Source organism: Saprolegnia parasitica (genome assembly GCF_000151545.1).
Source record: "Saprolegnia parasitica CBS 223.65 unplaced genomic scaffold supercont2.5, whole genome shotgun sequence".
In the NCBI taxonomy this organism is placed as follows: domain Eukaryota; phylum Oomycota; class Saprolegniomycetes; order Saprolegniales; family Saprolegniaceae; genus Saprolegnia; species Saprolegnia parasitica.
The window spans coordinates 139165-164468 of record NW_012156399.1 but is presented as its reverse complement, the minus strand read 5'-3'; the positions used below and the strand labels follow the sequence as shown (position 1 = coordinate 164468).

Here is a 25304-nt window from a genome sequence, read left to right as displayed (position 1 = left end):
CCACATACAAACACCAAGTGAAAGCAAGCGCACCTGCGTTGCAAGGAACAGACGGCGGTGCATCGTCGAAGTGAAATAGACCGTCATAATCAGCATTTGACGGAAATTTACGGGAATTTAAAGACCTCTTAGAGTGGATGGCAGAGTTTTTGGAATGCACAGGATTATGCGGAGGTATGCCGGATACGGTGCCAGGTAGCAGCATGGAGCCGCTGCGCAAAGACCTCGAGTTCCCTGACGGCCGCGCAGCCCTGCAGTACGTACAGGACTATGCGCTCGCGCAGAAGAAGAGCGTCAAGGTCGCACGCAGTGGTGGCGGCCACAAGCTCGTGCTTTGCACCAGCGACGGCTGCTCGTTTCGAGTCCAGCTCTACCAGCGCAAGCCGTCGCCCAATGTTTGGTACGTCTCGACGTTCACGAGCACGCATCTCGACAGCTGCACGTCTGTGCCAATGCCCACGCAACGCCAGCTGGAGGCGCTGCCCACGCTACAGGAGGCCATCGATGCCGACCCAACGATCGCCGTCCGGTCCCTGCAGACCCTCCTCCACGCCACGGATGTGGTCGCCCACGTCAGCGAGAAGAAGCTGTCGCGGGCCGTCGCCAAAATGCAGGAAGTGCAGATTCAAGCGGCGAGAGACATGTATGTGCGGTCGGTCGAATGCCTCACCAAGCTCGACCCTGGTTTTCTTGGCCTTCCAGCCGGCCCGAAGAAGCGCGGTCGAAAGCGAAAGCTACCGGCAGCAGCCACGTCCGAGACGGCGACCAGCACCAATTGTCCTGAAATAACGGCCGTCGATCTTTGAGTTTTGCACCGCCATGGTCAACGATCGTCCCCAACACACCTCTGCCCAGGACATGGATCTCGCGCTTGGCGGCAAGAAGGCTGCATTCATAGGCCTCAGGTCCAAACGTCATTGAATGAGGCAAATTTGTGGAGCCAAGATGCGTCCTGCATAATCAAAGCGCAGTGTACTACAGTACCAATGTCAGTTCACTATCCAACCGTTCATGGACGGGCGACAGAGCTCTGCCAGCATGCTATCGTTAAAGCCACTCGCAGATGAAGAGCATAATGACGCCTCCGCAGCTCCTGGACCCCGAACTCTGCGTCCCCACGCTCCGTTGTACAATTGTATCAGATCTTGGTGGGCGCCAAAATCTCATCTGGAAGCCTACCCGTATCCGGTCAAACCGGATAAAGCTAAGGCCGCGGCAGGACCGAGGAGAAGCAGCATGACGGGCATGACACGGTCAGCAACGGATGCATGGCGTGGCGCTCATGGCATGTAGGGTCTACCTCGTCTCGGACAGCAACATCCCGGTCCGGTACCAGAACCTGCTCAAGAAGATGGACGAGATGGGCGCGCGCAAGGTCGACCGCCACGTCGTGCACTCGCAGATGCTGTCGCGCAAGCTGCTCGTCGACGGATATGCCAACCAGCGCATGTACCTCCTCCGCACGTCCCAGAACGACGACCTCATCTACGCCGTCCTTGGCAATGAGAAAACGGAGCTCTCGATGAAGGTCGACTCGAGCGAGAACGGCCTCGACGGCCCGCTCGACGAGTGCTGCCTCCTCGAGTGCGGCCTTGAAGGCTCCAACATCCTCCAGCAAGTCGAGATCTACGTGCCCAAGTCGTACGGCAAGTTTGAGGTAGACAGAGTCGCTGGCATATTGGCAGCTCATGCGCCTTTTGTAGGGGATGCAATTTGCCTTTGGCGACTTTACCATTGGCATTTGCACGTTTGTCTGCCGCGGCAGCACGCCGACGGGGCTCGTCGTCGAGATCCAGTACACGCCGTGCTCGGTACTCGCTGAGGCAAGCCAGGACAAGCTCCTCGACGAGCTCCTCCTCACGATCGCGACCGGCACCGAGACGACGCCGACGGCCAACCCGGCCGACTCGATCAAGAAGCCGATCGTCAACTTGCTCGGCTTGTTCGACAAGGTCGGCCTGCCGCCCCAATACTCTCTCAAGCACACGGCGATCCAGTACGTGGCCGCCTTCAACATTTTACGGAAATAGTGTACGATCAATGCCATCGCGCTACAAGGCCACGTGGAGCTCCCGTCGGAGATGCAGCACGCTAATTCGGTGCTGGGCCTCAAACAGAGTTGCGTGGCGCTGCACCTGCGCAAACCACGCAGTCGTCGCCGAGCCGCGGACGCGGAGGAGCACCGTCGCACATTTCTTGAGGTTGCCGACGCCAAAGTAGCTCTGTGCGAGCGCATGCAGGTGGTCGTGCGATGGTCGGTCGACGCCCCGTAAGCTGCATTCGAGGAGGTCGACGGCCCAAGGAAAGTCGCGTCGCGCCGCGCACGTGAGCGCGAGATCCGTAAAGAGTCCTGGCGTTGCCACGAGCATCTCGGGCGTGAGCTCGTGTCGCGTAATGTCGTCGGCCGAGTAGAGCGCGTGGAGCAGCTCGTCGTAGTACGGGTTGTGGCACAGGGGTTTGGCCACGTCATGGCAGCGCGTCAGCAGCAATAAGAGCTCCATAGAGCTGTACTGCGGGTGGGACTCTTGGCGCTGGTCCTCTAGAAGGCCAAGCGCCGCGTCCACGTCACCAACGTGGTAGTAGGACTGCACTTGGAAGCGCCAAATGGCGATGGGGCGCGCGTGGCGGCGTCGCCGGGGAGCACCGGCCGTCGTGTGCTCGAGTGTTCGGGCGTACTGATCACAGGCTTTGAGCGTTTGGCAGTAGAGTCCGAGTTCAAAGAGGACTTCAATGTACGCGAGCCACATCTACAGACGCTTGGGTCGTGGCTTGCCTACGTACATCAATCGTACCTCCGAGGCTGACGGCGTGAGCGCGAGCGCAGTCTCGTAGGCGTGGGCTGCTTGTTGCAAAAGCGGAATCTCGACGTGTCCACCGCGTCGCCAGAGATCCACGAACCGAGCAGCGAGCGCCGGCCAAAAGTCACGTGGGTTTTCGGGCACGTGACCAAAGCTACATCGCCAGGTTGCATGGGTCAAATGCCTTTGCAGCGATCGTATGATAGTACGCAATGGCTTTCGAGACGAAGAGAAGACTGCAGCGGGCTAGCAGTAGCTGCTCGTCGGCGTACACGGGCTGCGACGCCAACTCGGCGTAGGCTCTCGAGAGTTGTAACAGTGCGATAGCAGACGGCCGTCCATTGTACTCGGCCTCGAGCACCATGATACGGCAGTAGTTAGCCTTGCTCCGACTCACCTTCCATGCACTCTACACATTACTGCTGCATCTTGAAGCAAGGCGGCGAGAACTCACGTGTTGCTGCCGCGCCTGACGGTTGCGGTACATGGCTTGAATGTAGCGCACTGCGCGGTCGCGTTTCATAGAGTCCAGCTGACGCTGCTTGCGCGACGCCTCGGCGACGAGGACGTGGCTCTTCTTCCCGAGGCGCAAGAGTGCCTTGGAGAAGAAGCGCTGCAGGACGCGCGCGGCGCGTGTCTGGATCTGGAACGTGGCTTTGGCCGCAATTTCTGCCTGGATGCGCCGCAGCACTTCGCGCGGAGACTGCCTCTGGAGCTTGTGCTGGGCCAGCTGGCTCGGCAGTGTCTCAATGGTGCCAAAGGCCTGGGCCTGGACCTTGGCACGCACGCGTTGGCGCCAGCACCACGTGGCAATACGCGCCGCTGCAATGCGCTGCCGCGTCTGCTCCTTGCCATCCGAGCGAACGCACGCAATATCCACGCGAACCGGCGCCGCCCAATCGCCGCGCTCGAGCTGGTACGACGACTGCCAGTCACAGGCGCGGGCCCGACCGCGTCGACTGACGATCGAGGTCGTCGAGGCCACGCGAATCACCGACCGCGTCGTCGGCGACTGCTTGCACGAAGTGAGTCGTCTCTTGCTGGCGCCCAAGTAGACATTGCACTCGTTCTGGCGCTGGCGCTCGTCCTCGATCGCCCGTCGGAGCCGCTGGACGCGCTGCGACGACGCCATACTATCGGCCACTCAGATCCTATTTTTAGCCGTGTGATTTTCACATTGCACGTCAGGAAGACATGTGATTGGCCCAAAAAGACCAATCACAACACGCAATCGAGGATCGGAGATCGTTTTGACTGCGGCGCCCAATTGCGCTGTCACCCTGAGCAACCAAGTGCTCTTGGAGCGAGGAACATCGGTGGATATTAAATGACACCTTTGTGTACCCGAGTCGTTGTATAAAGAGCCGTGGCAGAATTGAAAGACGGCAAGGCAGGCTGCCTCAGCTGCGTCCTGTTGGATCTCGATCCAGTGATCCGGATCGACGATGACATCTTGTGGCAACTTGCCTAGCGTGATACGACAGGCTGTGGAGCTACGAGAATGGCCCTCTCTGTGGGGGACACCTTTCGTCTCGACTGTCGGTACCTCTGCGATTGGCGTATTTATCACCGATCGGCGTTTTTCACGTGTGGGTTTCGTTTTTCACGCATGGGGCCATATTTTCAAACGCATGGCCGAAGCTGGCGACCGTCGCGCGGTCCTGCGGCAGCAGCTACTCGACGCCGACGTGCGCATGCGCTACGACTACGCGTGGCGCTCAAGCGAGTTTGGCAACAAAGTCGACCGCCTCACGGGCGCCTGCCTGCGCTTTCTCTACCTCGCAGGCACGTCGTGCGCGGCGCCGGTGGCCGTGCGCTGGCTCGACGCGGCTTCGACGCCGTACCCGACGCTGCAAACCGCCCTCGAAGACGCTTGCAAGCACGTCGAGATGCCGATATCCTCCGAGGCGACGGATGCGCCGACGGCCGCCTTTGCCTACCTCGGGCCGCATGCCATGGGCCATGTGGCCGCGACGCTGCCGCTGCCCGACGCCAGCAACGTGCTCTACTTTATCTTGATGGGCGACGCAGCGTGCTTGGCTCCGTGCACTGGCGAAGAAGAGCGTTTGCGCGGCTTGAGCGCATTCGGGCTCGGCCAAGAGCTCTGCGAGCACATGGAGGCCCACGGGTACCACGCGGTGCGCCACCACGTTGTCGAGTACAAGGACACGGCGTTTACAGAGACGCTCGGCGCCGTCATGGACTCGTTCTCGGTGCCGCAGTCCAATCTCATGGTGCATACCGAGAAGTGGGTCGTCTACGCGCCGACGGCGACCAGCGTGTTTCACATGACGGACGACGCGGACGCGGAAGATGATGCGTTTTGGCGCGCCGCCGCCAAAGGCAAGGTCTGTGACAACTGCCACGAGTCGCCGCCCAAGCTCTTGCGCTGTGTGCGCTGCTTGAACGCATTCTACTGCTCCAAAACGTGCCAGAAAGAGGCGTGGAAGGCCATGCACAAGGCCGAGTGCGTCCCGTCGTCGGCGTAGCGATTTTACGGTGGTTGGTATTATAAACCAACGCTACTAATGTACACAACACCCACGGCGCCTCTACCGCTGGCGCTCCAACACGCGTAGCTTGTGCTCTTGCGTGTTTAGCACAGCGTGCAAGTGGAAATGTTCGCGCCGTAGCCGGTGGATCTCGTCGACTTGCGCCTCCAGTGCGCGCACTTGCTGCTTGGCGCGACTTTCATGTTCGTTTGAGACCGCGAGCGCCTGCACGAGGTGCTCTTCCCGGCGTCGGAGGTGCGCGAGCTCGTCCGCGCGCGCCTCTGCCTCGACATGGCTCTGTGCGAGGGCGGCTTGGAACGCCGCGGCTTTGTACTGGTGTTGAAGTGTCTGCGCCTGACGTGCATCGCCGTCGTCGGCCACTTGACGCTCGAGCCGCTGGCACATGCTCGTGAGTTTCTCGATCGTGTCGATGCATTCTTGCTGCGTCTGACGCTCCAAATCTCTTGTTGCGTTCAGCGCTGCAATCTGCGTCGCCAAGGCCTTGTTGGAAGTCGTTAACGCGTCGATCTGGGCGACGAGGTCCTTTTGCGCACTCTCAAACTGGCGTTCTTTGGCCGACCACTCGCGCTCCTTGGTGCTCAGCGTCTGCGTGGCCGCTTCGAGCTTGGACTGGGCGGTCTGCAGCCGAGTGCGCATCGCCTGCATCTTGGCGATCGGCACAGAGTGGGCGCTTGCGTCGTGGAGCTGCTTGCGAAGGTCGCTCGCGTCGGCTTCCAAGCGGCTGCGTTCGGCCGCCCACGCGCGTTCCATCTCTAGCTTTTCGTTGGCCACCGCTGCCTCGTTTGAGAGGTCGTTGGGAGGTAGAGCGTCTGTCTTGCTGCAGGCCTCTCGCAACGAGGCTTCGAGCTGAGCAATTTGTGCATCCTTCATTGCCACGACTTGCTTTGTATCGTCAATCACCTTGGTCAAGCGCGCCGAAAACTGCGCCGCGATTGCGTCTTCCCCCGTGGACGGCCGCATCTTTCGCTTCATGGTAGCTACGTCGTCTTGGAGCTGCTGGACGACACTCGACACGGCGAGCAGCTTGTCTTGGCTTTGGCTGAGCTCCTCTTGGAGGCTGCGCTTCTCGGCGAGGATGACGTTGATCTGCGCGCGCTGCGTCTGGATGCATGCCTGCAGCTTCTGGAGCCGGCTCGAGCACTTGAGCGTCACGGCTTCTTCGTCGACGAGACCGTCGTGCGTCTCTTTCCACCACGAGTGGATCATGCGCAGCTTGGAGATGGGCGTTGCGGACGCGGCGGATCGGCCGTGGTCCTGGCCCACCGAGCCGAAGAGCGCGTCGATCGCTTCGAGCACGCTTCGGGACGAGTCCAGAATCGGCTGCTTCTCATCGTCTTCGCTCGACGTCTCGCCTGCGTTTGTGGATGCGCGCGAGAGACTACAGAAATCGTCGCTGAGCACTCCGAGGCAGACGCATGCCGTCATACATGGGGGATGGCAGCGCCGACTTGATAAATAGATACGGAAGGACAGTCTGGGCTTTAAGCTGCCATGCGCTCTCGGTGTGGCACAAGACCTAGTCTCGATTGAGTGGCAAGAAACACAAGGATGGAGACGAGAGGGACATACTTTGGGCAGTAGCTTCTTCATCGCGTCGCGCTCTGTAGGGAGCCAAATGTCCGTCTCCATCCACGCTGCCAACTACAAGAGTATTAGTTGTGTGACGCGGCGCGCAGCGTGGAACCGCACCTTGAGCAAAGTAGTGGAGGCAGACGCCGGCGTTGCGCTCACAGCAGGGAGGTCCTTGATGCGACATGCGTACAGCAGTGACTGGATCGCCTACACCAAGGCGTCGCACCGTGTTGCACAGTCCACATGAACAAACCTGCTGCTGTTGGACCCGTGGTATGCGCAGACCCAAGAGGAGGCACGTAGTGTACGGTGCGAGCAAATGTGAGCTAAAGTGCTTGGAGAGCGTGCGGCTGACGCCAAAGTACTCGACGTTGCCTGGCTTGACGCTCTGCGGGACGGCAATCATGGACGATCCTGCGACGTCGATAAACCGAATGGAGCCCACGAGCGCGGTGCGCACTGCGTTGTTGTCGTTGCTATAGTCTTCCAGCACTTCCACGCGAACGGCCACCGAGGCGTGCCGCTTCCCGTCACCGTTGGATGCCACGATCGAGCGTTGATAGAGTTTGATCGCGTCGTCGATGGACCGCACGCCAAGGTAGCTTTCCCGCAGCTCATCGTCGTCGCCGTTGGTGCTTTCGTCGAGTAGTAAGCAGCTCATTTCAATCAAATATACGGCGTCCGGGTTGTCCTGCACGCGGCGCTGGACAGCGTCATAGAGGTCGCTCAGTGCGAGCTCGATGACACCACGCCCGAGCGTAAGACCATGCAGTAGCGTCGACTTGCCAGACGAAGCACAGCCAGCAGCGACAATCGTAGCACGCCGGCCGGCCAGCGCAGAGAGCACGAGCGGCTGGACCACGGTTTGGTACAGGTGTGGGCGCGCGGTCGAAGCTTCGCCCAAGTCGACAACAGCGTCAAAGTTGATACTGGCGACGCCGGGCGAGAGCGGACTCGGCTCCAAGCGCACGCAGGTATCGCTGGCTTTGCTAATGCCAACGTCCTTGTTGCCCTCGTCGTTGGTTGCGAGAAAGATGGCCACCGCCATCGCCTTGCTTGGACTCTTGCGCTCTCGAAATTCGAATTTCAGCGCTCATGCCGGATACGAGGACCGGATACGGTAGATAAAAGACGCTGGATCGTGGCGCAATCATTTTTATCCGGACCACGCAATTTCTTCCAACATCGCATTGCTCAACCTGGTAGAATCGTCTTCGATCAACACTATTGCGTTCTACAGTGTTGTATCAACGACTGCTCTCGCTCGACTCGATTCGACACCACATCTGGCCTCAGAGTACGCCGCTAACAAAGTACCTGGTACTGGTCAGGGTACTGGTGGTGGTCGCCATTGATGAGCTACGCACTCCACACTATCATTCATCGCGCCATCCTGCCCTGATCATCGATGATGATAGCTTCATTTGGTATCGACATAGACTGCTCAAAGGTCGGAATGGATCCCGAAGCTTTGCGTTCATTGCCAACACCTATTCTAGAGCTTTTCCAGGCAAGTGCGTGCGCCGTCGACTGGAAGGCTCCTTGCACACCTCAAACGAGCAGACAGACTCGCGGAAGGATGGATCTGAGTCGGTTGTCCGGGGCGTGTGACCGGCACAGCGTCGAACGCGAAGGTGACTGGTTCCGAAATACGTTCGGCTTCGATTTGTGCCAAAATGACCGGCTGTAACGTGGCAAGCTGCGCGCGTCGATATGCTGCGAACGCCACGTGCGTGCAAGGCGTCGGTGGACGACGCTTCTTAAAGAGATGAATAATGCTAGTACTAGACCTATTGCTAGTGATACAGCCCATGCAAGCAGTGGTGTGGACGAGAACGTTGAGATGGTAGCTAAAGGACTGAATCGGTCGACTCGTGGTTCTCCAAAAGCGTCAGCTCGCGCTCACGGTTGCGCTGAAGAATCGGGAGCTCGTCCCAAAGCTCCAGCGGCGTGCCATTGACGAGGTCGACCTCGGCTTGCGGCGACACGACCGCGTTGATCTCGAGCCAGTCCGAGTATCGCTTCTCGTGGCTTTCGCCGTCCACTGCTGGCGCCGCACGGTGCGTAATCAGCACGTCGCGCCGGGGTGTTTGGACGTTGGTGGTCTCTTGCCGATGCTTCGATCGCTTTACAAAGAGGACTGACGCCACGGCGGCGACGGTGCCGGCCACCGCCACCACGATGATACCCATCGTCGTCACATCGGCACGCTCATCCTTGCGTCGCTCCATCTCGGCACGCGTGTTGGCGTCCGAGTCGGGCTGCGTCGTCGGCGCAGCTGTTGTCGGCGCAGTTGTTGTGGGGGCCGATGTCGTCGTCGGCTTCATTGTCGATGGCGCTTCGGTTGTTCCTGCCGGCGTGGTCGTTGGCGGCAGCGTGATCGTGTCGGAGGTTGGTGCTGGCACCGGCACGAGCGTCACGTTCGGAACCGACCAGACGTAAAAGCCGTCGGGGCACACGCCGCTCGTGTTGAAGCCGACGCAGACAGGGCTCGAGATGTTGGCGCTCGAGACGCACGGCGGGCAGACGTCCGTCGCCGTATCACAGAGGTCGTCGCCGCGCGTTTGGCACACGAGCGGCCACGTGTCATTTGTCGCAGCGCATGCTGTTGCCGCGCACCCTACTCGTCGAGATGCATGAGTGCTGGCCGCTTCGTCCTTGATACGCACCGAGCACTAGCGAGAGCAGGCGCATGGTGGTCCTATGGCAGAAGCGAAGTGGCCTACGCGATGTGGTCGTGGCAGAGATCCAGCCCACAAATTAATATTTCCCAGACGCTGGCGTGTGACACAATCAGATGGCGCTCGACGCCGATTTGCCTGGTCCCCCTACTTGAATCATGGAGTGTTGCTCTTCTATTCAGTGAGGAGCCATAGGGACGGACGAGTGCGTTGGGTAAGGTCCTGGTCAGGGGCATGCAAATCGACGGCAACGAGCGGCATCCGGATGGGTGACGTACCCCGCTGGCGCCGTGGTTCGCAGCACTGCATGCGTCGTCAACAGCAGATCGCAGGTCAGTGGAGCGATAGCCTTGCCGCTTGCTGCTCCAGTACGTCATCTGCAACAAAACAGTGCTTGAATAGGCAACATTACAGCGGCTTGGTCGCGGAGTATGGTCGGCGGTTCGCTTTTACTTGGTGTGCAGTAATCCAATAATCTATGTGGCACGACTGCGATACCCAGTCCGATTGATTACACTAGATTTTGCAACTACTATCATCAAAACAGTGTTTGGTGCCATGTTTTGGTTTGGCACATTCCTACGCCATGGCGGGTCGCTGATGGCAGGTGGCGACTTCTTCGCTTTCAATATTCCTCAACAACGCGTGCACCGGTAGCAGCAGTCTCTTGCGCAATGTCTTTTGCTTCAATTGGGTGGCGCCGTCACAACATCGCGCCACGTTCGATCGCTCCACGTCAAATGCTGGATCCCAGCAAATGGCTGGATCCGGATAAAGGGTGTAAAAACACGCGTGTGAAAATACGTGGGTTTCGATCGCCATAGAATTATCCGGCGGAATCCGATGGTAAAGCGCAAGGCCGACCGCGATGGCAGCGCCAAGCGCAAGAAGGAGCGCGTGCGCCCGCCCCGGTACGCACCGGTCGAAGAGGAGTCGGAAGCTGAGTTCATCGCTGCTCAGAAGCATGCGCTGCACCTGATCCAAGCCGGCCAAACGTCCGAGGCCAACAAGTTCCTCGCACGGCGCGGCTTCACGCACCGCCTCGCGACGTGCGTCTTGCGCTACACGTACGAAGAAGACTTGCCGCCGCCATCGGCCGACAGCTTTTCGTTCGCGGCCGCCGACTACCGGCCATATGTGCGCGGCGCAGACAACGCGCTGCCGCCGACGATGCTCAACTTTATGCAAGAGGCGTTTGCGTCGTCCGACTCGCCGTTCTGGGCCGCGCACCAGTACTCGGTGGACCCGCCGTCGCCGTACTTTAGCTACGTACACGACCTCTCCAAGCCGCCGTCGTCGGGCCTCGAAGACGTGATCCACTACCTCAAGAACCTCGCGATGGAGCGCTTTCCGAACGTCAAGAACGCCAAGTTTGCCGAATGGTGGACGCATTGCCGCCCGCACAACTCGGGGCACCAATTCCACTTTGACAGCGCCGACGAAGGCCGCGACGGCGTCCGCAACCCGATTGTCTCGACCGTCATGTTTCTCGAGGCGCCGGTCGGCGGCCCGACGTGCGTCTCGGACCAAGCGTTTGGCGGCACGTCGCTCGCCAAACACGGCTGGCTCGTGCACCCGAAAGAGAACCGGTTCGTCGTCTTCAACGGCAAGGTCCTCCATGGCGTCGTACCTGGCCGCGGCCCGGGGCGCTTCTCGCTGCTGCTCAAGCCACGCCGGGTTACGTTCATGGTAGCGTTTTGGGAAATTGACGTCCGAAAGCCCGCCCCGGCCCCGGGTGCCCGGCCTAGCAGCGCGATGCCGCTCCACTGGAAGGACGACGCGAAGTGGAAGGCCAAGCTCCGGCCCCGCTGCATCCTGCCCGACGCCGAGCGCCAGAACGTCGCCGATGACGTGACGCCGCTGCCCGTCGAGCGCGTGTGGGAACGCGTCGCGCCCATGGGTGCGTTCGAGTCCAAGATGCCTGGTTACGACCAGTGCTTTCAGGGCTTCTAATACACTGACAACATCTCTTTTTGCATTTCGACAAAAATGAAAAGGGAAAAGGTAGACGCAGCAAACGGCAATCCTGTCTAAAAACGGCGGGAGAATTCGTCGCTTCATCACGCAGAGACTTGTCATTCTCCTGAACCTTGGTCGCAGTGTCATTTTATGGATGCCGGTAGGTTGTACTCGGTTCGTTGCCACGCAATGCGACGACTCGTTGGTGCCGACAAGACACAAATGCATGTATTGTTGTTACGTTGGGAGATAGATACGAAACTCAGAACGTGCTGTCTGATTCGCCGTTCGAGTCGGACTCGCGCCGAGACGTCTCGGACCGACTTCGGAAGCTCGAGAACGCGCGCTGGGGCGACTCGGCGGCTTGGAGCGTCTTGTCTGGAACGACAATTTTGTGCACAATGATCGAAAATTGTAGCAAGATGGTCTACAAGATAGCGATCACTATATATTGCCTCGCCGACGAGACAAATATACCTGACAGAGCGACGTGGATGTGACCATGTTCTTGCACATACCCTCGATGTGCAGCAGCTTGACGTCCTGCGGCGCGCCGGTCGAGACGCGTGGCGCTGCGTCGTGGCTTGTCAAGCTTCGCCGCGCAATACGACCGGCTTTTCGCGCCGTCTTGACGCTCTTGAGCATCGACACGAGCAGCGGTGGCACTGGGAGCTCATTCGTACCGAGCGACGCGGGCTGTTTCTGGGCCGCATTGAGGCGGCAGGCCATTTGGAGAATTTCGTTGAGGAGCCGGCTCATGGTCATAAACTGGCTCAACACGGGAACGTCGTCCTGGCTAATCATGCTTGGCGGTCGTCGCTTGTGGCGTCTAAAGTTAAGCGACGGCCCGGGGGACGGGCGCACGACCGAGAGCGACCCAGAGTGGTGCTAGAGAAACTCATCAATATCGACATTTCAAATGCGATACAAAATCGGAAAAAATGTGAACAGCGATCGCACCTGGTTCTTCTGGCTCTCGAGAAAGTCGCGGTACGCAAGGTAAAACTGCGTCCCGACAAGCGAGAGTGGCATCGCCGTGTAGAAACTCCCAAAGACCATCGCGACAATGTCAAAGAGGCGGCCGAGCGGCGTCCGCGGCTTCATGTCGCCGTATCCGACGCTCGTAAGCCTACCCACATCGTTTATGACATGTTGTTCAAGTTGTCCAATGAGGTACGTAGCAATCGACAGCCAGCTCGAGCGCAGCATATCGGTAATGATCGAGTATTTGCTGACTTGAATCTGAACCATTTTCTTGGGCGGAAGGTTCGCGTCGAGCTCTTTCGTCCATAGGTCGCGGTTCCACCAAAAACACGGAATGTCCACGTAGCACGTGGTGCCGCGCTCAATTTCGTAAAAAATCGCGCCCGCCGAGACGCACCCAAGGAAGAGAAAAAAGAGCTACAGACAAAATGCCGCTAAATCCCTGCTGCCCGCGTGCATCCTACCGGGATGAGCAAACGCTTCCATGTCTCTTGGGTCGTTCGGGAGAGAACTGATGTCGATTTGAAGTGCTACATGCGACGAGGCGCGATAAGTATCCAATAAGAAAGCTCGACTTGTCGTCCTGTACCCGCGCAAGCTTGAAGATGCGAATGGGCTTGACGATAGGAAGGACCGTGAGAAACTGTGGAAAGGTCGGCACGATCGCGTACGTCGGCACGCGCGCTTGCACGACCCCTTGCAGCGCCTAGTTCCATGTGGTCTAGAAAACCACGAAAAATGTGAGAAAATACAAATCAACCTGCACGTAGAACGGCAGCACAGCGACTACGTCAATGTACGTGCCGATTGAGCGGAGGTGCTTGACGCGGTTCCGCGCCGCGTAGAAGCGCAGCGCCATCTCAATCGTAAACACAAGGCCAAAGTAGTACTCGAGGTAGACCCACTTGCGCGTCATATCGTACATGGGCTCGTGCCCTGGCTTGCACTGGCGAATTTCGCAAATCCGCCGAGGGTCCGAAAAGAGGTCGTAGCACTGGGAGAGCGTTGCGTTCGCGCCATAGTTGAGGCCGCTTCCAAAGCAGTCGGGTGCACTCGAGCCAGCGTCGCAGTGAAAATTCAGTTTTTGCGTCGTCGGTTCGTTTGTGGCCGACCGCATATAGCAGCCGACGTCCTTGCTGTTTTCGCAGTAGGACGCAAACGCTTCGTGACAAAGGTCGCTCTCAATGCCGTGGGCTTGGAGCTCGGGCGTCGTCTCGGCGTAGAACATGAGCACGCTGCAGATGACCATGGCGAGGAAGAACTTGTTGACGTAGTTGGCCTGCGTCGACGAGTGCGGCCGCTCCATGAGCTGAAAGACGCGCTCCCGCAGCGTCCGCTTCACATTGGCGTCTTCGTCCGCCTTGGACTTGGTTTGGATATTGCTGATCGCGCGCTTGGCCCGCGACACGATCGATTTCGAGAAGGACGAGGTGCGCGCACTCTGTGCCACGGGCTTCTTTCCGGCTTGCGCCGTCACGAGGTCCTTGGGCACAAAAGGCTTGATCTCTTTCGCGAGCGTTCGCTGGAGCTTGATGGCGTGCGTCGCTTCGTTGATGAGCTGCACAAATTTGCCGTTGCGCTCGCGGTTGACGGACCCCGAGACGAGTCTCGCCGGCTCCTACATCATCATCTGAGTCCGTGTCGAATTCGATAAATTGGCATACGATCGAGGTCGTGATGGCCACGGCGTGCTCGGAGACGCGCGTCACGAGGTCGCACAGCTCAAGGAACTTTGCATTGAGGCTGTGAAGATTCGTCGACAGCTCCGTCGACTCCATGCGTTCGAAGTTCGCGGCTTCGTCCTCGACGCTCGGTTGGACCGGCTTGGTCATCGCGCCATCTGCGATCTTCTGCGCCTGGAAGTCAATCCACGTTGTCTCGTAGTGGATGCCAATGATCGCCAATGGCATCGCGAGGTACAGCGTGCCAAAGATCATGATGACGCACGTGATGACGAGGGCCGGGATGTTTTCAATGTCGGGAAGCTGGTCCCCGTACCCGACGGTCGCGACTCTAACGAGGAATGAGAATATTGTCTTCTGTACAATGGATGACGTACGTGACCATGACAAAGTAGCCTGCGTTAAAGATGTCGGTAAACGTGCACGTCGACGCGTTATAGCACGGCTGCGCGTAAAAGAGCATGGTCGCAAACATCATGACAAATGTAATGAGAAAGAAGAGCTAGACCATACCGTCCATGAGATCCAAGTGTCCATGAAGAGAATAATGCATCTACCGTGACTTGAAGGGGCGGAATACTCGCGCGCGCCGTACGAATGAGCACGATCATTCCGTCCAAGCCCTAGTAGACATATGCTGTAGGCACGGCCCGTTCAAAGCAGATATGTCAGCTACCTTCATCATGTGCATGATGCGCAAGAGGCGAAAGTACCGCAGCGTTTTGATCGCGTCGATGGTCCCGTTTTGCTTTGCCGAGATCTCCAGCGGGTTCTCCGCCGTGTAGAGCACGAGCAAATACAACGAGACGAGCGAGAGCACGTCGAGCAGTAGCCGACCCGAGTAGAAGAACTAGATGCCATCGATCGTCATGGAAATGCTCCTGGAAATCGCATGCACCTTGGGCGACGGCGCCAACATGCACTTGAACAGAAGGTCCACCGTCAAGATAAACGTGATGAGCACCTCGACGGCCGCGAAGAAGTTCGCCTTTGGGACACCGGGGTACTCGGGCGCGGCGCCAACCTTGTTGGGTCCGTCCATGGTTTCGATCGTGAGCGCCATGACGTCGAGAATGATGCACGCCATGATCGCGTAGTGGTAGACCATACCGTACTTGTGCCCCGGGTCGTCGCCCAACACGACGCGCCGCCATCGTGCGCGCAGCGACAGCGCGTTGCTACGCACACTGCTCCGGGGTACGCACTGTTCGGGGACTCGGCCGTTCGAACTGGATACTTCGATGTCGCCACTTTCGTCATGGGCCTCGACGATCTGCGCAATGTTCTTGTCGAGCACGACGACGTCGGCGGGCGACACGACCGTCGGCGTCTCGTCCGGCGCCGCCAGCATCTTCCTTGCTGAGGAGTCCTTCGCGCCTTTCTGGTGCGAAACAACCAAGTGCAGAGGTTGTTTTGAACGCCGTTAACGCCTTTTTGTGGTTGTATTTTTAGTTTCAGGGGTTTTGTGAACGCCGTTATTGCCGTACAACTGGACGACTCGGCCGTCGCGTCCCGACACTTAGAGCATCTTGTGCTTGACGGCGCCGATTGCACTGAGCCGCTCGAGCAGCGGCGGATGGCTATAGTGGTACGCGGAGTACATTGGATCCGGGTTCATGTTGGCGAGGTTCTCGAGCGAGATCTTGGTCAAGCCCGATTGAAGCGCGTCAGCGTGGCCCAGTTGCACGGCAAACGCGTCGGCGGCAAATTCGTTCCGGCGCGTGTTGTACGTGAGGAGGAACGAGAGGATCTTGTCGACCGGAGCCCAGAGCGTCTGCGCAAAGAGCGTGAGGCCAATCATGACGGGCAGTGCCGGCGTCGTCGCGGCAAAGCCAAAGCTGCGAAACAGTGCCACGTCATGCATGCACCTAGTCGACCGTCGTCGCATCACACACACAAGACACTACTAGCGTTACCGGCCAAAGACGTAAAAGAGCGCAACGACGTAGACTTGTTGGAACGCAAATCCCTGGAGCGTGTGCCAGAGCTTCCAGTGCCCGAGCTCGTGCCCGAGGATCGCGACGATCTCGTCGTCGCTGGCTTGCGTCAGGAGCGTGTCAAAGAGCACGATGCGCTTGCTGTGGAAGAAGCCGTACATGTATGCGTTCGAGTGGCTCGATCGCTTCGAGCCGTCGCACACAAAGAGCTTGGTCAGCGGGAAGCGCAACTGTGCAGCGAGCGCCTCGATGCGGCGACGCAGCGGACCGTCGGGCAGCGGCGTGAACGTATTGAAAAGCGGCATGATGAGCACGGGGTAGATGGTGAGCATGAGAAGCGTGAAGCCAAACGTGAGTAGCCAGACGTACAACACAAACGCGTCGCCGCCCCATTGGATGAGCGCCAGTAGCGCCGCCAGCAGTGGGAGCCCAAAGACCGCGCTCAACGCGAGGCCTTGGAGCTTGTCGGTGCAGAAGAGACGCAGCGTCTGCTTGTTGAAGCCATGGCGCTCCTCGAGGACGAACACAGAGTAGAGCTCGAACGGGATGTTGAAGACCACGTCTTTGAGCGACGTGAGCACGGCGAAGAGAAGCGACTGCGGAATTTCGCCATAGGCCCCGGCGAGGCGGCCGCTGAGAGCCCACATGAACGGCAAGTAGCCACCGAGAAGCAAGAGCACGCCCTCGAGCTCGTGGATCGCGCCAGAGACAAACCCAAAGCGGCTCTTGTCGAGGCTGTAGACACGGCTTTTCTCAAACTTGGCCTGTGTTTGCGCCAAGAGCGATGGCGCCTTTGCATCTGACGCGTCGTCGATGTGCGCAATGGCCGACGCGAGCGCGTGTGGCAACGACGTTTCGTGCAGCTTGGCGTGCTGGCTACGGGCCAAGACGCCGCTGTAGCAGTGGTTGAAACAATACCAGGACGTACCGGTAGTCCAAGTACGTCTCAAAGGCGTAGACGGCGACGACGAAGACGAGCGTACCCTCGAGGTACGGGACCGGCGACGGCGCCCAGCCCTCTTCGTAGAACCACGGTGCGACCATTCCGAAATGGCAGCGACCGTCGAGCATCCGGATAACAAACCGATGTCACCACTATATCCGGATAAATCCCAACTGCGATCACCGCTCGCGGGGTCTGTCGACACGCCTGTAGACTGCACGTCCAGTCGTCACGCTTCCAGTCGGCGGCTAATCGTGATGGCTCTTTGCTTAACGTCATTAACCGAAGCTGCACTCTGCCGGGCGAACACGAGGTGTGCCACGGACGCTCAACCGGTCGAGGTGCGGAAGCTGCCGCCGGAGAAAAGCCTCGAGCACCCAGAGCGGCTGGGTCGCTTGGAGACGAAGTGTGAGCTCTTGCAGCTGCTGCAGACGAGCAAGCACTTCCATCGCTTCGGCCATCTCGATGCGCGCCGCGTCGTCGCGGGCCCTCAGATATAGGCGCGTCAGCGTGTGGGGCACAAACAAAAGCGACAAGTCGGTGTTGTCCAAGTGAAGCTCACGCAGCGAAGAGCACGCACGCAGAGCTTCGTGCACGGCGACGCGATCGGCTGCGTGCTGGAAACGAATGTTGTGCAAATGCAGCACCTGGCACTGCGGCGAGTGTAGCAGCGCGACCAGCGCTTCCGATATCGACGCTGCTACAATTGGGGCGTGCGGGGGCAGCAGTAGCGTAAGCGACGCGAGGCGGGGCATGCGGCAGGCGAGAACGACCAAGCGCGTCCACACGCTTTGCGGGTCGTGCCGGACGTCAAGCACGATCTCCTCGAGAGCACTGCAGGCTGTGAGTGCGTCTTCAAGATAGCGCATATCATCGCATACGCTGCCGTGGGGACACAGCGTGAGGCGGCGCATGTACGGTGCAAAGTGGCGCAGCAGCATGTCGAGGCTGTACCGATGGCACAGGCCGCAGCGCCAGACCACCTCGGGTCGCAAGCAGAACGTGCGCTCGAGGAGCTGTGTCGCTTCAAGCGGGAGGCGACTTTGCTTGAGAACGAGGCGGGGCCATGCAATGCTAACGTACGGCGTCCGTGAGAGCGCGAGCAGACTCTGGAACGGCGTCGTGAGGTGGCGCGGAGGAAGCGCGTGGAGTAGCACCAAAAAGGCCTTTGGGCACGGTACAAAGAGAGCAATGAGTTCGAGAAGCTCGTGTGGAAGCATGGATGAATCTGTCACGTAGTAGTCCAACTTGGTTATGCTACCACAAGCTATTACCACGGAGGCCGCGCCGTCGGGTGTATCCGACGGCGGCTCCCGCCATCAAGAAACACAGCCGCCACCGCAAACTCAATCTCAAAACCGAACATCTCGGAGCATGCAACGCGATAGCCACATCGAGTTGTTGTCTGCTGTGTGCTGCTAGAATTTACAGATTGCGTGCGATGATACCCCAACGCCGCCCCCGAAAGATCACCGTCGTCGTGTAGCATCGCTTGTGATTGGTTGGTCGATTCGACTCGTAGGCTCTTTGCGCTCGGATTGGCTGCACGAGTTGGCCTTTTTCAAAACGAGATGGCGCAGCGCCGGCGCCACAATGCCTCCGATGGCCTCACCGCCGACATCTTTGAGATCATTGCAACGTTCATTCCCGAGCCGAGAACGTTCCTAGTCTTTCTTGAGACGCTGCCTGCGCAGAGCCGGACGCAGCCGCTGCAAAGCGTCGTCACGATCGCAACGACCCCGAGTCTCCGCCGGGTCGTCCAAGTGGTGTGGCCGACGCTCGTGCTCACGACGCGTGCGCTGCCGCCACCGACCCTCGATCTGCTTGCAAGCAGCCTGTCGCTGGGCCCACGCATCGACTGGGACTGCGGCATCATCGGCCGGGCCCAAATGGACCTCATCGCGACGCACTTTGTGCCGTATCTGCGCAGCGTCTACTTGCACATCAACGCGCCCGTGCTCGCCGGCGACAACGGTCCGTTCTTCTGCGCTCTATTGCTGTCGTGCCCGCGACTCGAGAAGCTAGATTTGCGCTACGACTGCGAAGACACGGACCCGCGCATGACGGCCGCGACCTCACTCTTCCAAGTACTTGAGCATCCTCGGCTACGCAGCTTTAGCCTCGTCCTGCCCCCCAGCGACTTTCCGTTCGAAGTCGACGCGCGCCTCGGGCACGGCCTCGCGGCGTTTTTGCGCAATGGCCGAGCATGCGACCTTGTGCTCAAGAACCTCTTTCTTGACACGGCCGACGACCCGGATTTGGATCTTTCGCGGGCTCTCGAAGCCTGCACATCGCTGCAGCACCTCACACTCTACAACGTGGTGGTCGTACCTGATGACAACCTCTGGGCGCATCTCCCGCCGTCGCTTTGCACGCTCAAGGTGTACGACAATACGGGCGAAGACGACGTTATCGACGGCCTCGTTGTGTCGCTGCCCCGAATGCGCAACCTTGCCGAGCTCAAGCTGGAAGTTGACTTTGCGACGCAGTGCCCGAGCGTGCTCGCCCCCATTGTCCGAACTTTGACGCAGCTCAAGACCGTCAATCTCTCGGGTTGCACGCTGCCAAACACGACGTGCCTCGTCGACGTGGTCTCGGCTCTCGGCAGCCTCCCCATTTTGGAGCGACTGGGCATGACTGGCCTTGATGCTGTACCGTCTGCAATGCCAGCACTCTTGACGATGCTGCCTCACTCTCGACGCATTCAGTCGCTTCGCCTGGCCTCCACAAGTCTGCGAACAAACGACGTGCATGCCGTTCTTGCGACAGTCCCCGAGTGCTCTCACCTCACATATTTGGATCTATCGGATAACGAGCCAAGTACCGACTGGGCATCACTGCTACCAGCGCTGCAGGCAGCGGCGCGCACACTCCGTGGCTTGAACATGCGATCCACACTCGAAGCCTCGCTGGCGTGTGTTACAGCCCTGGGCGCAATGCGCTGCTTTAAACTCCGACTCGTTTCGGCGGACCAAGCCAGCGTCGGCCAAGCTTGTCTCGATAGCCCAAGTGCGACGTGCGCACTGTCGTTGTGATTGTCGACGGCATTTCTCTTCACCTTTAAAGCTCGTAATCAAGCGCTGTTCGTTCGAGTATTGATCATGTTGCGTTTGAGCTGTCGCCGAATTCTGGTACGTTGCCAACGTCATTGCCGAGCTAGAGCGTTCGTGGCTTTAGGGGTGCAGCCACCAACCGGTTCGGATGGCATGCCGCTGAGTGGCTCGCGATCACGAATGACGACTTGATTTTGGCGGCTAAAACTCCGTGTACGACTCGCTATGCGTCGCTTCGGCGATTTTCTCGACGAGACTTGTAAATTGAAAGAAGATCGTCTACACCAGAGAGCAAAAAAACCTCGCAAGGCCTCCCATGCAATACATACCGTCAAGAGGTGCGAGGCGTCTCGAAGGTGCCCGCGGACTCGGACGTACTCGTGGGTGCGCTCGAGCTCGGTCGGCGCGTACACATCCGTGACGGACCGCCGACCTGGCAAGACCCGCGCAATCTGCTGACTCACGGACGCGCGTCGGCGCACGAGCTCGATCGACTCGTTCATGCTCTTGCGCGTGCCTTGGGTGCTGCTTCGATGGCCCGTGCGCTCGATAGGAACGACCTCGAGGAAGCTCGCGTGCGGCGTGAGGTCGTTGAGCCGGTGGATGTTGTGGATCATTTCATCGAGGAGGATCACGAGCACGTTGCAGTTGCGGAGCGTCTCGACTTCGGTTGGCGACAAAACGAGGTGCTTGGGGATGTGGTCTTCGCGCGGCCCGGCCTCGCCATTGGTCGTGTCCTCGCCCTAGTCGGTCGTTGGCGTGGAACTAAATAATTTCATATTGTATACCGTCTGCTCGAGCAAGTAGAGCTCGTAGCACGCGTAGAATTGACCGCCGACAAGGGAGAGCGGCATCGCCGTGTAACACGAGCCAAAGAGCATGACCAAAATGTCGAGAAACTTGCCAAACGGAGTGCGGACCTTCAGGTCGCCGTACCCGACCGCTGTAAAGCTACGCACAGAGTCCTGTGGGACGGAGGAATATATGTCTCGCACGCACGTGACAATCGAGTAGTATGTGGACCGGAGCATGTCCGTAATGATCGTGTACTTGCTGACTTGGATCTGCGCGCGCTTGAGATGCGGCAGCCCGTTTTCGAGCTCTTTTGTCCAGAGCTGTTGGCCCCACCACATGCACGGAAGGCCGACAAAGCACTGTGTGCCGCGCTCGATCTCGTAAAATAGCGCTGCCGTCGCAACGCACGAGAGGAAGAGGAAGAAGAGCTACGCATGCCGCGTCACACGTCATATCGGCCATGACAACGTACGGGAATCAAAAGGCGGCGCCAGCAGAGAATCGCGGTTTGTGCGAGGACCGTCGTGGCCCGAAAATGCTACGTCGTGCGCTCCATTCGGCGCGATATCAACAGCTCCATCGCATACCCGCGTGAGTTTGAGCACGCGCAGCGTCTTGCAAATGGGCAAAATGGACGCAGCGGTCGGAAAGGTCGGCACAACGGCGTAGATTGGATCATGACCCGCAACGAATCCTTGGAGTGCCTACGCGATGCCACGTCATGTGTATCCGGATCCCGAGAAGAAAGAGTACTTCGGCGTAGAATGGCACCACGGAGAGCACGTCGATGGCCGTGTCGCCAGCGATGAGATACGCGCGCTTGTCCTCGGCGACGACATACCGCAAGGCGAGCTCGATCGAGAAGACGATGCCAAAAAGCCACTCCAAGTAGATCCAGTGCGGCGTCATGTCGAGCACGGGCGTGTGCCCCGACTGGCACTGCCGGAGATTACAGAGCCGCTTGACATCTCGAAACAAGGTGCTGCACCCCGAGCTGTTGCGGCCATAGTTGGCTCCGTACCCAAAGCACGAGTCGGCGGCGGATGGCGTGTCGCAGTAAAAGTTGAGCATTGTCAACGGCGACCGTAAGCCGCCGCTGGCATCGTGCACGTAGCAGCCCGGGTCGGTCCATGGGTTCTCGGACTGCGCGCAGTACGTCGCAAACGCTCGTTGGCAGAGCGGCGACAGTGGCCCGTAGCTCTGCAGCTCGGGCGTTGTCTCGGCGTAAAACAAGAGAACACTGGCGAGAGCAAAGAGGAAGAAACACTGGTGCAAGTACCGGCCCGCGCGGGAATCGTCGGGGTGCTTGAGCCACTGCGCGAGCGTGTAGCGCCACGTCCCAAGTACGAGTTCGTGCTTCTTTTGCGTCACAATGTTGAGCTGCAAAACGCTCTGCAGGAGCGCCGTTGGAGCTCTGGAGAGAGTAAATGTTTCGAGTCAACAGGTACTAGTGTGATGCAACATACATGGACTTGCGGCCGAGGGGCTTGGTATTCACTGCTATCGGTGGTTTCGGCTCAAACGCTTTGATGTCTTGAAGGTTGTGATGGAAGAGCACCATGACAGCTTTGGCGTGGGCCACCATCTGGACGAGCAGCTCGTGGTGTTCTTTCCGGTCCACACCATGAATGACATCGTGAGGTACCTAGTGTTGTGTTCAACCCACGGGTTCTAAACAAGGTAATAGATACACGTACAAAGCGAAGGAGTGAGTCGATTTGGTGGCTAAAGAAGGCGACCTCGGTGCACAGGTCCAGATAATGACGCGTCGCCTTGTGCGCGTACGTGTTCAGCGTCACGCTTGGGATCGGCCGGATGCTCACAGTAAGATTCGAGTCTTGGTGCTTGAGCCGTCGCCGCGCGCGGACCTCGTGGCGGTGCCACGCGACTTGGTAGCGCACGCCAATGATCGCAAAGGGCATCGCAAGGTACAGCGCGCCAAAGATCATGGCGTTGCAGTCGATGAGGAGCGCGACGACGTTGTCGACATCAACCGTTTGGTCGCCGTACCCGACCGTCGCGACACTAGTCCTCGACATGAGCTATATTGGACATACCTTGTCCAATAGATGACGTACGTGACCATCATAAAGTACGCGGCGTTGAAAACGTCGGTGAATTCACACGTCTCGACATCGTAGCACGGCTGCGCATAGTACAAGGCAGTGGCAAACAACATGATGACCGTCACAAGGAAATAGCCCTACTCCAACACATCAAATCAGTCAGCGAAAAAGATCGAAACTCGCACACCGTGACTTGCAACGGCGCCTTGCACTGCTTGATCGTAATGGCCAAAATGCGGATCCCAGGCACGTCCTACAAAGAAGAGCTGTCGACGCCGTCGACCATCTAGAGGCGTCAACGAACGCGAAGCATGTGGGCAATGCGCGCGTTGCGGCCCATGCGCAGCATATTAAAGTACGGCTGGTACGCGGACTCGGGCGTATCCGTGTACTTGTTGTAGATGAGGAGGTAGCTCGGCACAAGTGCGAGGACGTCGAGAATCGTTCGCGCGCGCCGCCAGTACTATCGCGTACTATATGAGCGCCATCCATATCAACAAGGCGGTGGGCGTACGTGGCGTTGGCTTTTGCACGCGGCCCAGCGCGCGAGAAACTCGACGCTGAAGACGACGGTGTAGACCAAGTTCCAGTAAAAGTACGTTCGCGCCGTAAAGAGCCACGGGTAGCCGCAGTCGATGCACGTGCCAGGGTCGCCCGGTGTGTGGTTGGGTCCGTCGAGCGTCTCGATCATCCACGGCATGAAGTTGCCCATGATGTTAAGGATCATAACGTAGCTGTAGATCTGCGCACGAACGCTGCTCGTTGGCTCGTCCATGAAGCGCCGAATCCGCGCCTTCCACCGCGCGCACCCTCGGTACGTCCGCAACGTCGGGTTCTTTTTTATCTCGTCGCGTCCAGGTTCGGTGACGCGCTCGACCACGTCGTCGTCGTCGTCGTCGTCATGGGCTTCGCGCATCGTGTAGCGTTCCGTGAGATGCGTGAGCGACATCGACTGGCGTTGCCGCATCGACCGCGTTGGCGTCCGCCGTGAGCTCGAGCTTGTCCGGATCGAGCTGCCAGCCATCGTCTTGGCTACCTGAAAAGACCACTATGTGTCACGCCGGTTTCACTGAAACCTCTTTTTGTTTATGCAGCAGTTACCAATTGCGATGAACTACCTCCTAATACTATGCATGCGCGTGGATCAGTGCGCCAGTACAGATGAATGCACTGGAACGTTCCTCTTGCTACCATCGAGCAAGCAAGTGAATGCACCACGACTCGACCGGTCGTTCACAATGTCGCGGTCCAGCGCGCCGAGCGCCGCGACTCGCTCGCGTCAATCCAAAGCACGTCCTCGAACGGGTACTAGTACTCGCAGAGCCTCTTTGGGCGCACGTAGGAGGTTGTCATTGGAAGCTCCGTCTCGAGTGTATCGAGTATCCTCGATATTGGCGACTCCAGCGGGAAGCGGAGGCGTAGTGAACGCAGCTGTAGATTTTACTGATGCACTTTTGCCGCGCGGTAGCCATCGCCAAGCTCATCAAGCAAGGTTCATGGAGCTTGTGGAAGGCGAGAGAAGGATCATTAGAGATGAGAGGTAATATATGTAGCACTACGTAGTAGGTCATATTACGACCACCAGACGCCCGACGGGTAGCTCACAGACGTCGTGGGCTCCATGACCCGAGGCGGTGTGCAGTTGGCCAAGATATTTTCAATCACGCTAGGGTCGGCGCCAAACTTGACGGCGAGCAAAGCCTTGGTCTCAGGCGTCGGCTTCTCGCGGTACTGCCGAAGGAGGTCGCGGAACTGGTTGTCGGTGAATCGACCAGGCTCGTCGCTCACGAGCGTCATGCTGTTGGAAGCCCACGACTTGTCTGTTGGCAGCGGCGTCGGTCCGTCGCTCGGCTTGCGGCGCGCGCTCGCCGTGCGTTGGAAGCCCTCGACGTCCGTCTACGGCGCCGGTATGAGTCATTGTGACAGGCATAGCGCACGCACCTCGAGGAAGTCGACCTTCTCAATCTCGTCAAAGCGCTCGGCGTCGTGCAGGATGCGCTGGTCCATCTCCATGAGCTTGCCCGACTTGGCCGGCGCGGCGCCTTGGAAGACGACTAGACGAAGCATGAGACGTCGACCTCAGCTAGACCATGGACGCACAGAGGTCTTGGCGCCGGAGCTTGGTCCGGATGACCTTGCGACCCGTCTTGGCGATCGGCGCGGCGACGGCCGCGCTCGTGTTGCTTGCTGCCGCACCCATTCAACCTCACAGTAGGTAACCGCATTGGGGACGAGCCGCATAATTTAACCGGTTAAACTTAAGGCGGGTCGACTTCGGCGCGCGTCATTTGTAACCGGCGAGGTCGAATGAGGCCATACGA

General features: G+C 58.9%; 13 protein-coding genes across 13 annotated transcripts; 5 read left to right on the top strand and 8 right to left on the bottom strand.

Annotated features, from left to right (window-relative positions):
- Nucleotides 1-203: 203 nt before the first annotated feature.
- Nucleotides 204-806, top strand: SPRG_19375 (hypothetical protein; the record flags this gene model as incomplete). The annotated part of the gene is made up of 1 exon (XM_012340868.1): nt 204-806. One exon carries the CDS (start codon nt 204-206, stop codon nt 804-806), a length of 603 nt encoding a protein of 200 aa, XP_012196258.1.
- Nucleotides 807-1196: 390 nt separating this feature from the next.
- On the top strand, nt 1197-2075 carry SPRG_01895 (hypothetical protein). The gene is made up of 3 exons (XM_012340461.1): nt 1197-1253; nt 1294-1657; nt 1704-2075. The coding sequence occupies exons 1-3, from the start codon at nt 1237-1239 to the stop codon at nt 2028-2030; spliced, it is 708 nt and encodes a 235-aa protein (XP_012195851.1). The 5' UTR covers nt 1197-1236; the 3' UTR covers nt 2031-2075.
- SPRG_01894 (hypothetical protein) lies at nt 1999-3944 on the bottom strand. The gene is made up of 4 exons (XM_012340460.1): nt 3253-3944; nt 3008-3207; nt 2793-2952; nt 1999-2747 (listed from the first exon to the last, which is right to left on the bottom strand). Exons 1-4 carry the CDS (start codon nt 3928-3930, stop codon nt 2052-2054), a joined length of 1734 nt encoding a protein of 577 aa, XP_012195850.1. The 5' UTR covers nt 3931-3944; the 3' UTR covers nt 1999-2051.
- Nucleotides 3945-4429: 485 nt separating this feature from the next.
- Nucleotides 4430-5374, top strand: SPRG_01893 (hypothetical protein; the record flags this gene model as incomplete). The annotated part of the gene is made up of 1 exon (XM_012340459.1): nt 4430-5374. One exon carries the CDS (start codon nt 4430-4432, stop codon nt 5285-5287), a length of 858 nt encoding a protein of 285 aa, XP_012195849.1. The 3' UTR covers nt 5288-5374.
- Nucleotides 5270-7955, bottom strand: SPRG_01892 (hypothetical protein). The gene is made up of 5 exons (XM_012340458.1): nt 7137-7955; nt 7001-7090; nt 6881-6952; nt 6739-6827; nt 5270-6689 (listed from the first exon to the last, which is right to left on the bottom strand). Exons 1-5 carry the CDS (start codon nt 7929-7931, stop codon nt 5351-5353), a joined length of 2385 nt encoding a protein of 794 aa, XP_012195848.1. The 5' UTR covers nt 7932-7955; the 3' UTR covers nt 5270-5350.
- A 658-nt stretch (nt 7956-8613) lies between these two features.
- On the bottom strand, nt 8614-9636 carry SPRG_01891 (hypothetical protein). Its single transcript, XM_012340457.1, has 2 exons — nt 9553-9636; nt 8614-9503 (listed from the first exon to the last, which is right to left on the bottom strand). Exons 1-2 carry the CDS (start codon nt 9575-9577, stop codon nt 8734-8736), a joined length of 795 nt encoding a protein of 264 aa, XP_012195847.1. The 5' UTR covers nt 9578-9636; the 3' UTR covers nt 8614-8733.
- Nucleotides 9637-10396: 760 nt separating this feature from the next.
- On the top strand, nt 10397-11531 carry SPRG_01890 (hypothetical protein). The gene has a single exon (XM_012340456.1). The coding sequence runs from the start codon at nt 10408-10410 to the stop codon at nt 11515-11517; it is 1110 nt and encodes a 369-aa protein (XP_012195846.1). The 5' UTR covers nt 10397-10407; the 3' UTR covers nt 11518-11531.
- A 199-nt stretch (nt 11532-11730) lies between these two features.
- SPRG_01889 (hypothetical protein) lies at nt 11731-15619 on the bottom strand. Its single transcript, XM_012340455.1, has 12 exons — nt 15088-15619; nt 14866-15039; nt 14747-14812; nt 14567-14691; nt 14172-14520; nt 13268-14125; nt 13097-13213; nt 12972-13037; nt 12701-12924; nt 12484-12652; nt 12001-12411; nt 11731-11950 (listed from the first exon to the last, which is right to left on the bottom strand). Exons 1-12 carry the CDS (start codon nt 15538-15540, stop codon nt 11786-11788), a joined length of 3177 nt encoding a protein of 1058 aa, XP_012195845.1. The 5' UTR covers nt 15541-15619; the 3' UTR covers nt 11731-11785.
- An 89-nt stretch (nt 15620-15708) lies between these two features.
- On the bottom strand, nt 15709-17170 carry SPRG_01888 (hypothetical protein; the record flags this gene model as incomplete). Its single annotated transcript, XM_012340454.1, has 3 exons — nt 15709-16057; nt 16106-17002; nt 17055-17170. The coding sequence occupies 3 exons, from the start codon at nt 17168-17170 to the stop codon at nt 15709-15711; spliced, it is 1362 nt and encodes a 453-aa protein (XP_012195844.1).
- A 177-nt stretch (nt 17171-17347) lies between these two features.
- On the bottom strand, nt 17348-18289 carry SPRG_01887 (hypothetical protein; the record flags this gene model as incomplete). The annotated part of the gene is made up of 1 exon (XM_012340453.1): nt 17348-18289. The coding sequence occupies one exon, from the start codon at nt 18287-18289 to the stop codon at nt 17348-17350; it is 942 nt and encodes a 313-aa protein (XP_012195843.1).
- A 535-nt stretch (nt 18290-18824) lies between these two features.
- Nucleotides 18825-19706, top strand: SPRG_01886 (hypothetical protein; the record flags this gene model as incomplete). The annotated part of the gene is made up of 2 exons (XM_012340452.1): nt 18825-19644; nt 19694-19706. Exons 1-2 carry the CDS (start codon nt 18959-18961, stop codon nt 19704-19706), a joined length of 699 nt encoding a protein of 232 aa, XP_012195842.1. The 5' UTR covers nt 18825-18958.
- A 393-nt stretch (nt 19707-20099) lies between these two features.
- On the bottom strand, nt 20100-24020 carry SPRG_01885 (hypothetical protein). The gene is made up of 13 exons (XM_012340451.1): nt 23498-24020; nt 23288-23446; nt 23171-23236; nt 22996-23120; nt 22615-22942; nt 22384-22562; nt 21671-22331; nt 21505-21621; nt 21390-21455; nt 21122-21345; nt 20911-21073; nt 20452-20865; nt 20100-20401 (listed from the first exon to the last, which is right to left on the bottom strand). Exons 1-13 carry the CDS (start codon nt 24005-24007, stop codon nt 20324-20326), a joined length of 3090 nt encoding a protein of 1029 aa, XP_012195841.1. The 5' UTR covers nt 24008-24020; the 3' UTR covers nt 20100-20323.
- A 467-nt stretch (nt 24021-24487) lies between these two features.
- Nucleotides 24488-25199, bottom strand: SPRG_01884 (hypothetical protein). Its single transcript, XM_012340450.1, has 3 exons — nt 25084-25199; nt 24925-25037; nt 24488-24879 (listed from the first exon to the last, which is right to left on the bottom strand). Exons 1-3 carry the CDS (start codon nt 25181-25183, stop codon nt 24556-24558), a joined length of 537 nt encoding a protein of 178 aa, XP_012195840.1. The 5' UTR covers nt 25184-25199; the 3' UTR covers nt 24488-24555.
- Nucleotides 25200-25304: the final 105 nt, after the last annotated feature.

Bases quoted from the DNA above. Each gene is read 5' to 3' on its own strand.
- SPRG_01890 (XM_012340456.1), top strand. From the start codon at position 10,408: ATGGTAAAGCGCAAGGCCGACCGCGATGGCAGCGCCAAGCGCAAGAAG.
- SPRG_01891 (XM_012340457.1), bottom strand. From the start codon at position 9,577: ATGCGCCTGCTCTCGCTAGTGCTCG. The intron at 9,504-9,552 runs GTGCGTATCAAG...CTCGACGAGTAG, and splicing joins CCTGCTCTCGCTAGTGCTCG to GGTGCGCGGCAACAGCATGC.
- SPRG_01884 (XM_012340450.1), bottom strand. From the start codon at position 25,183: ATGGGTGCGGCAGCAAGCAACACGAGCGCGGCCGTCGCCGCGCCGATC. The intron at 25,038-25,083 runs GTGCGTCCATGG...TGCTTCGTCTAG, and splicing joins GCTCCGGCGCCAAGACCTCT to TCGTCTTCCAAGGCGCCGCG. The intron at 24,880-24,924 runs GTGCGTGCGCTA...CCGGCGCCGTAG, and splicing joins AGAAGGTCGACTTCCTCGAG to ACGGACGTCGAGGGCTTCCA.
- SPRG_01885 (XM_012340451.1), bottom strand. From the start codon at position 24,007: ATGGCTGGCAGCTCGATCCGGACAAGCTCGAGCTCACGGCGGACGCCA. The intron at 23,447-23,497 runs GTACGCCCACCG...AGTACGCGATAG, and splicing joins CGTGCAAAAGCCAACGCCAC to TACTGGCGGCGCGCGCGAAC. The intron at 21,074-21,121 runs GTGCGTGCGAGA...CTCTGTGCGTAG, and splicing joins ACATACTACTCGATTGTCAC to CTTTACAGCGGTCGGGTACG.
- SPRG_01894 (XM_012340460.1), bottom strand. From the start codon at position 3,930: ATGGCGTCGTCGCAGCGCGTCCAGCGGCTCCGACGGGCGATCGAGGAC. The intron at 2,953-3,007 runs GTACTATCATAC...CTGGCGATGTAG, and splicing joins TTCGTCTCGAAAGCCATTGC to CTTTGGTCACGTGCCCGAAA. The intron at 2,748-2,792 runs GTACGATTGATG...AAGCGTCTGTAG, and splicing joins TCACGCCGTCAGCCTCGGAG to ATGTGGCTCGCGTACATTGA.
- SPRG_01895 (XM_012340461.1), top strand. The intron at 1,658-1,703 runs GTAGACAGAGTC...CGCCTTTTGTAG, and splicing joins AGTCGTACGGCAAGTTTGAG to GGGATGCAATTTGCCTTTGG.
- SPRG_01892 (XM_012340458.1), bottom strand. From the start codon at position 7,931: ATGGCGGTGGCCATCTTTCTCGCAACCAACGACGAGGGCAACAAGGAC. The intron at 6,953-7,000 runs GTGCGGTTCCAC...ATACTCTTGTAG, and splicing joins CCTCCACTACTTTGCTCAAG to TTGGCAGCGTGGATGGAGAC. The intron at 6,690-6,738 runs GTATGACGGCAT...CGATTTCTGTAG, and splicing joins TCGGCGCTGCCATCCCCCAT to TCTCTCGCGCGCATCCACAA.
- SPRG_01889 (XM_012340455.1), bottom strand. From the start codon at position 15,540: ATGCTGGCGGCGCCGGACGAGACGCCGACGGTCGTGTCGCCCGCCGAC. The intron at 15,040-15,087 runs GTGCATGCGATT...GATGGCATCTAG, and splicing joins TGTTGGCGCCGTCGCCCAAG to TTCTTCTACTCGGGTCGGCT. The intron at 12,925-12,971 runs GTAGGATGCACG...TTTTGTCTGTAG, and splicing joins GGAAGCGTTTGCTCATCCCG to CTCTTTTTTCTCTTCCTTGG.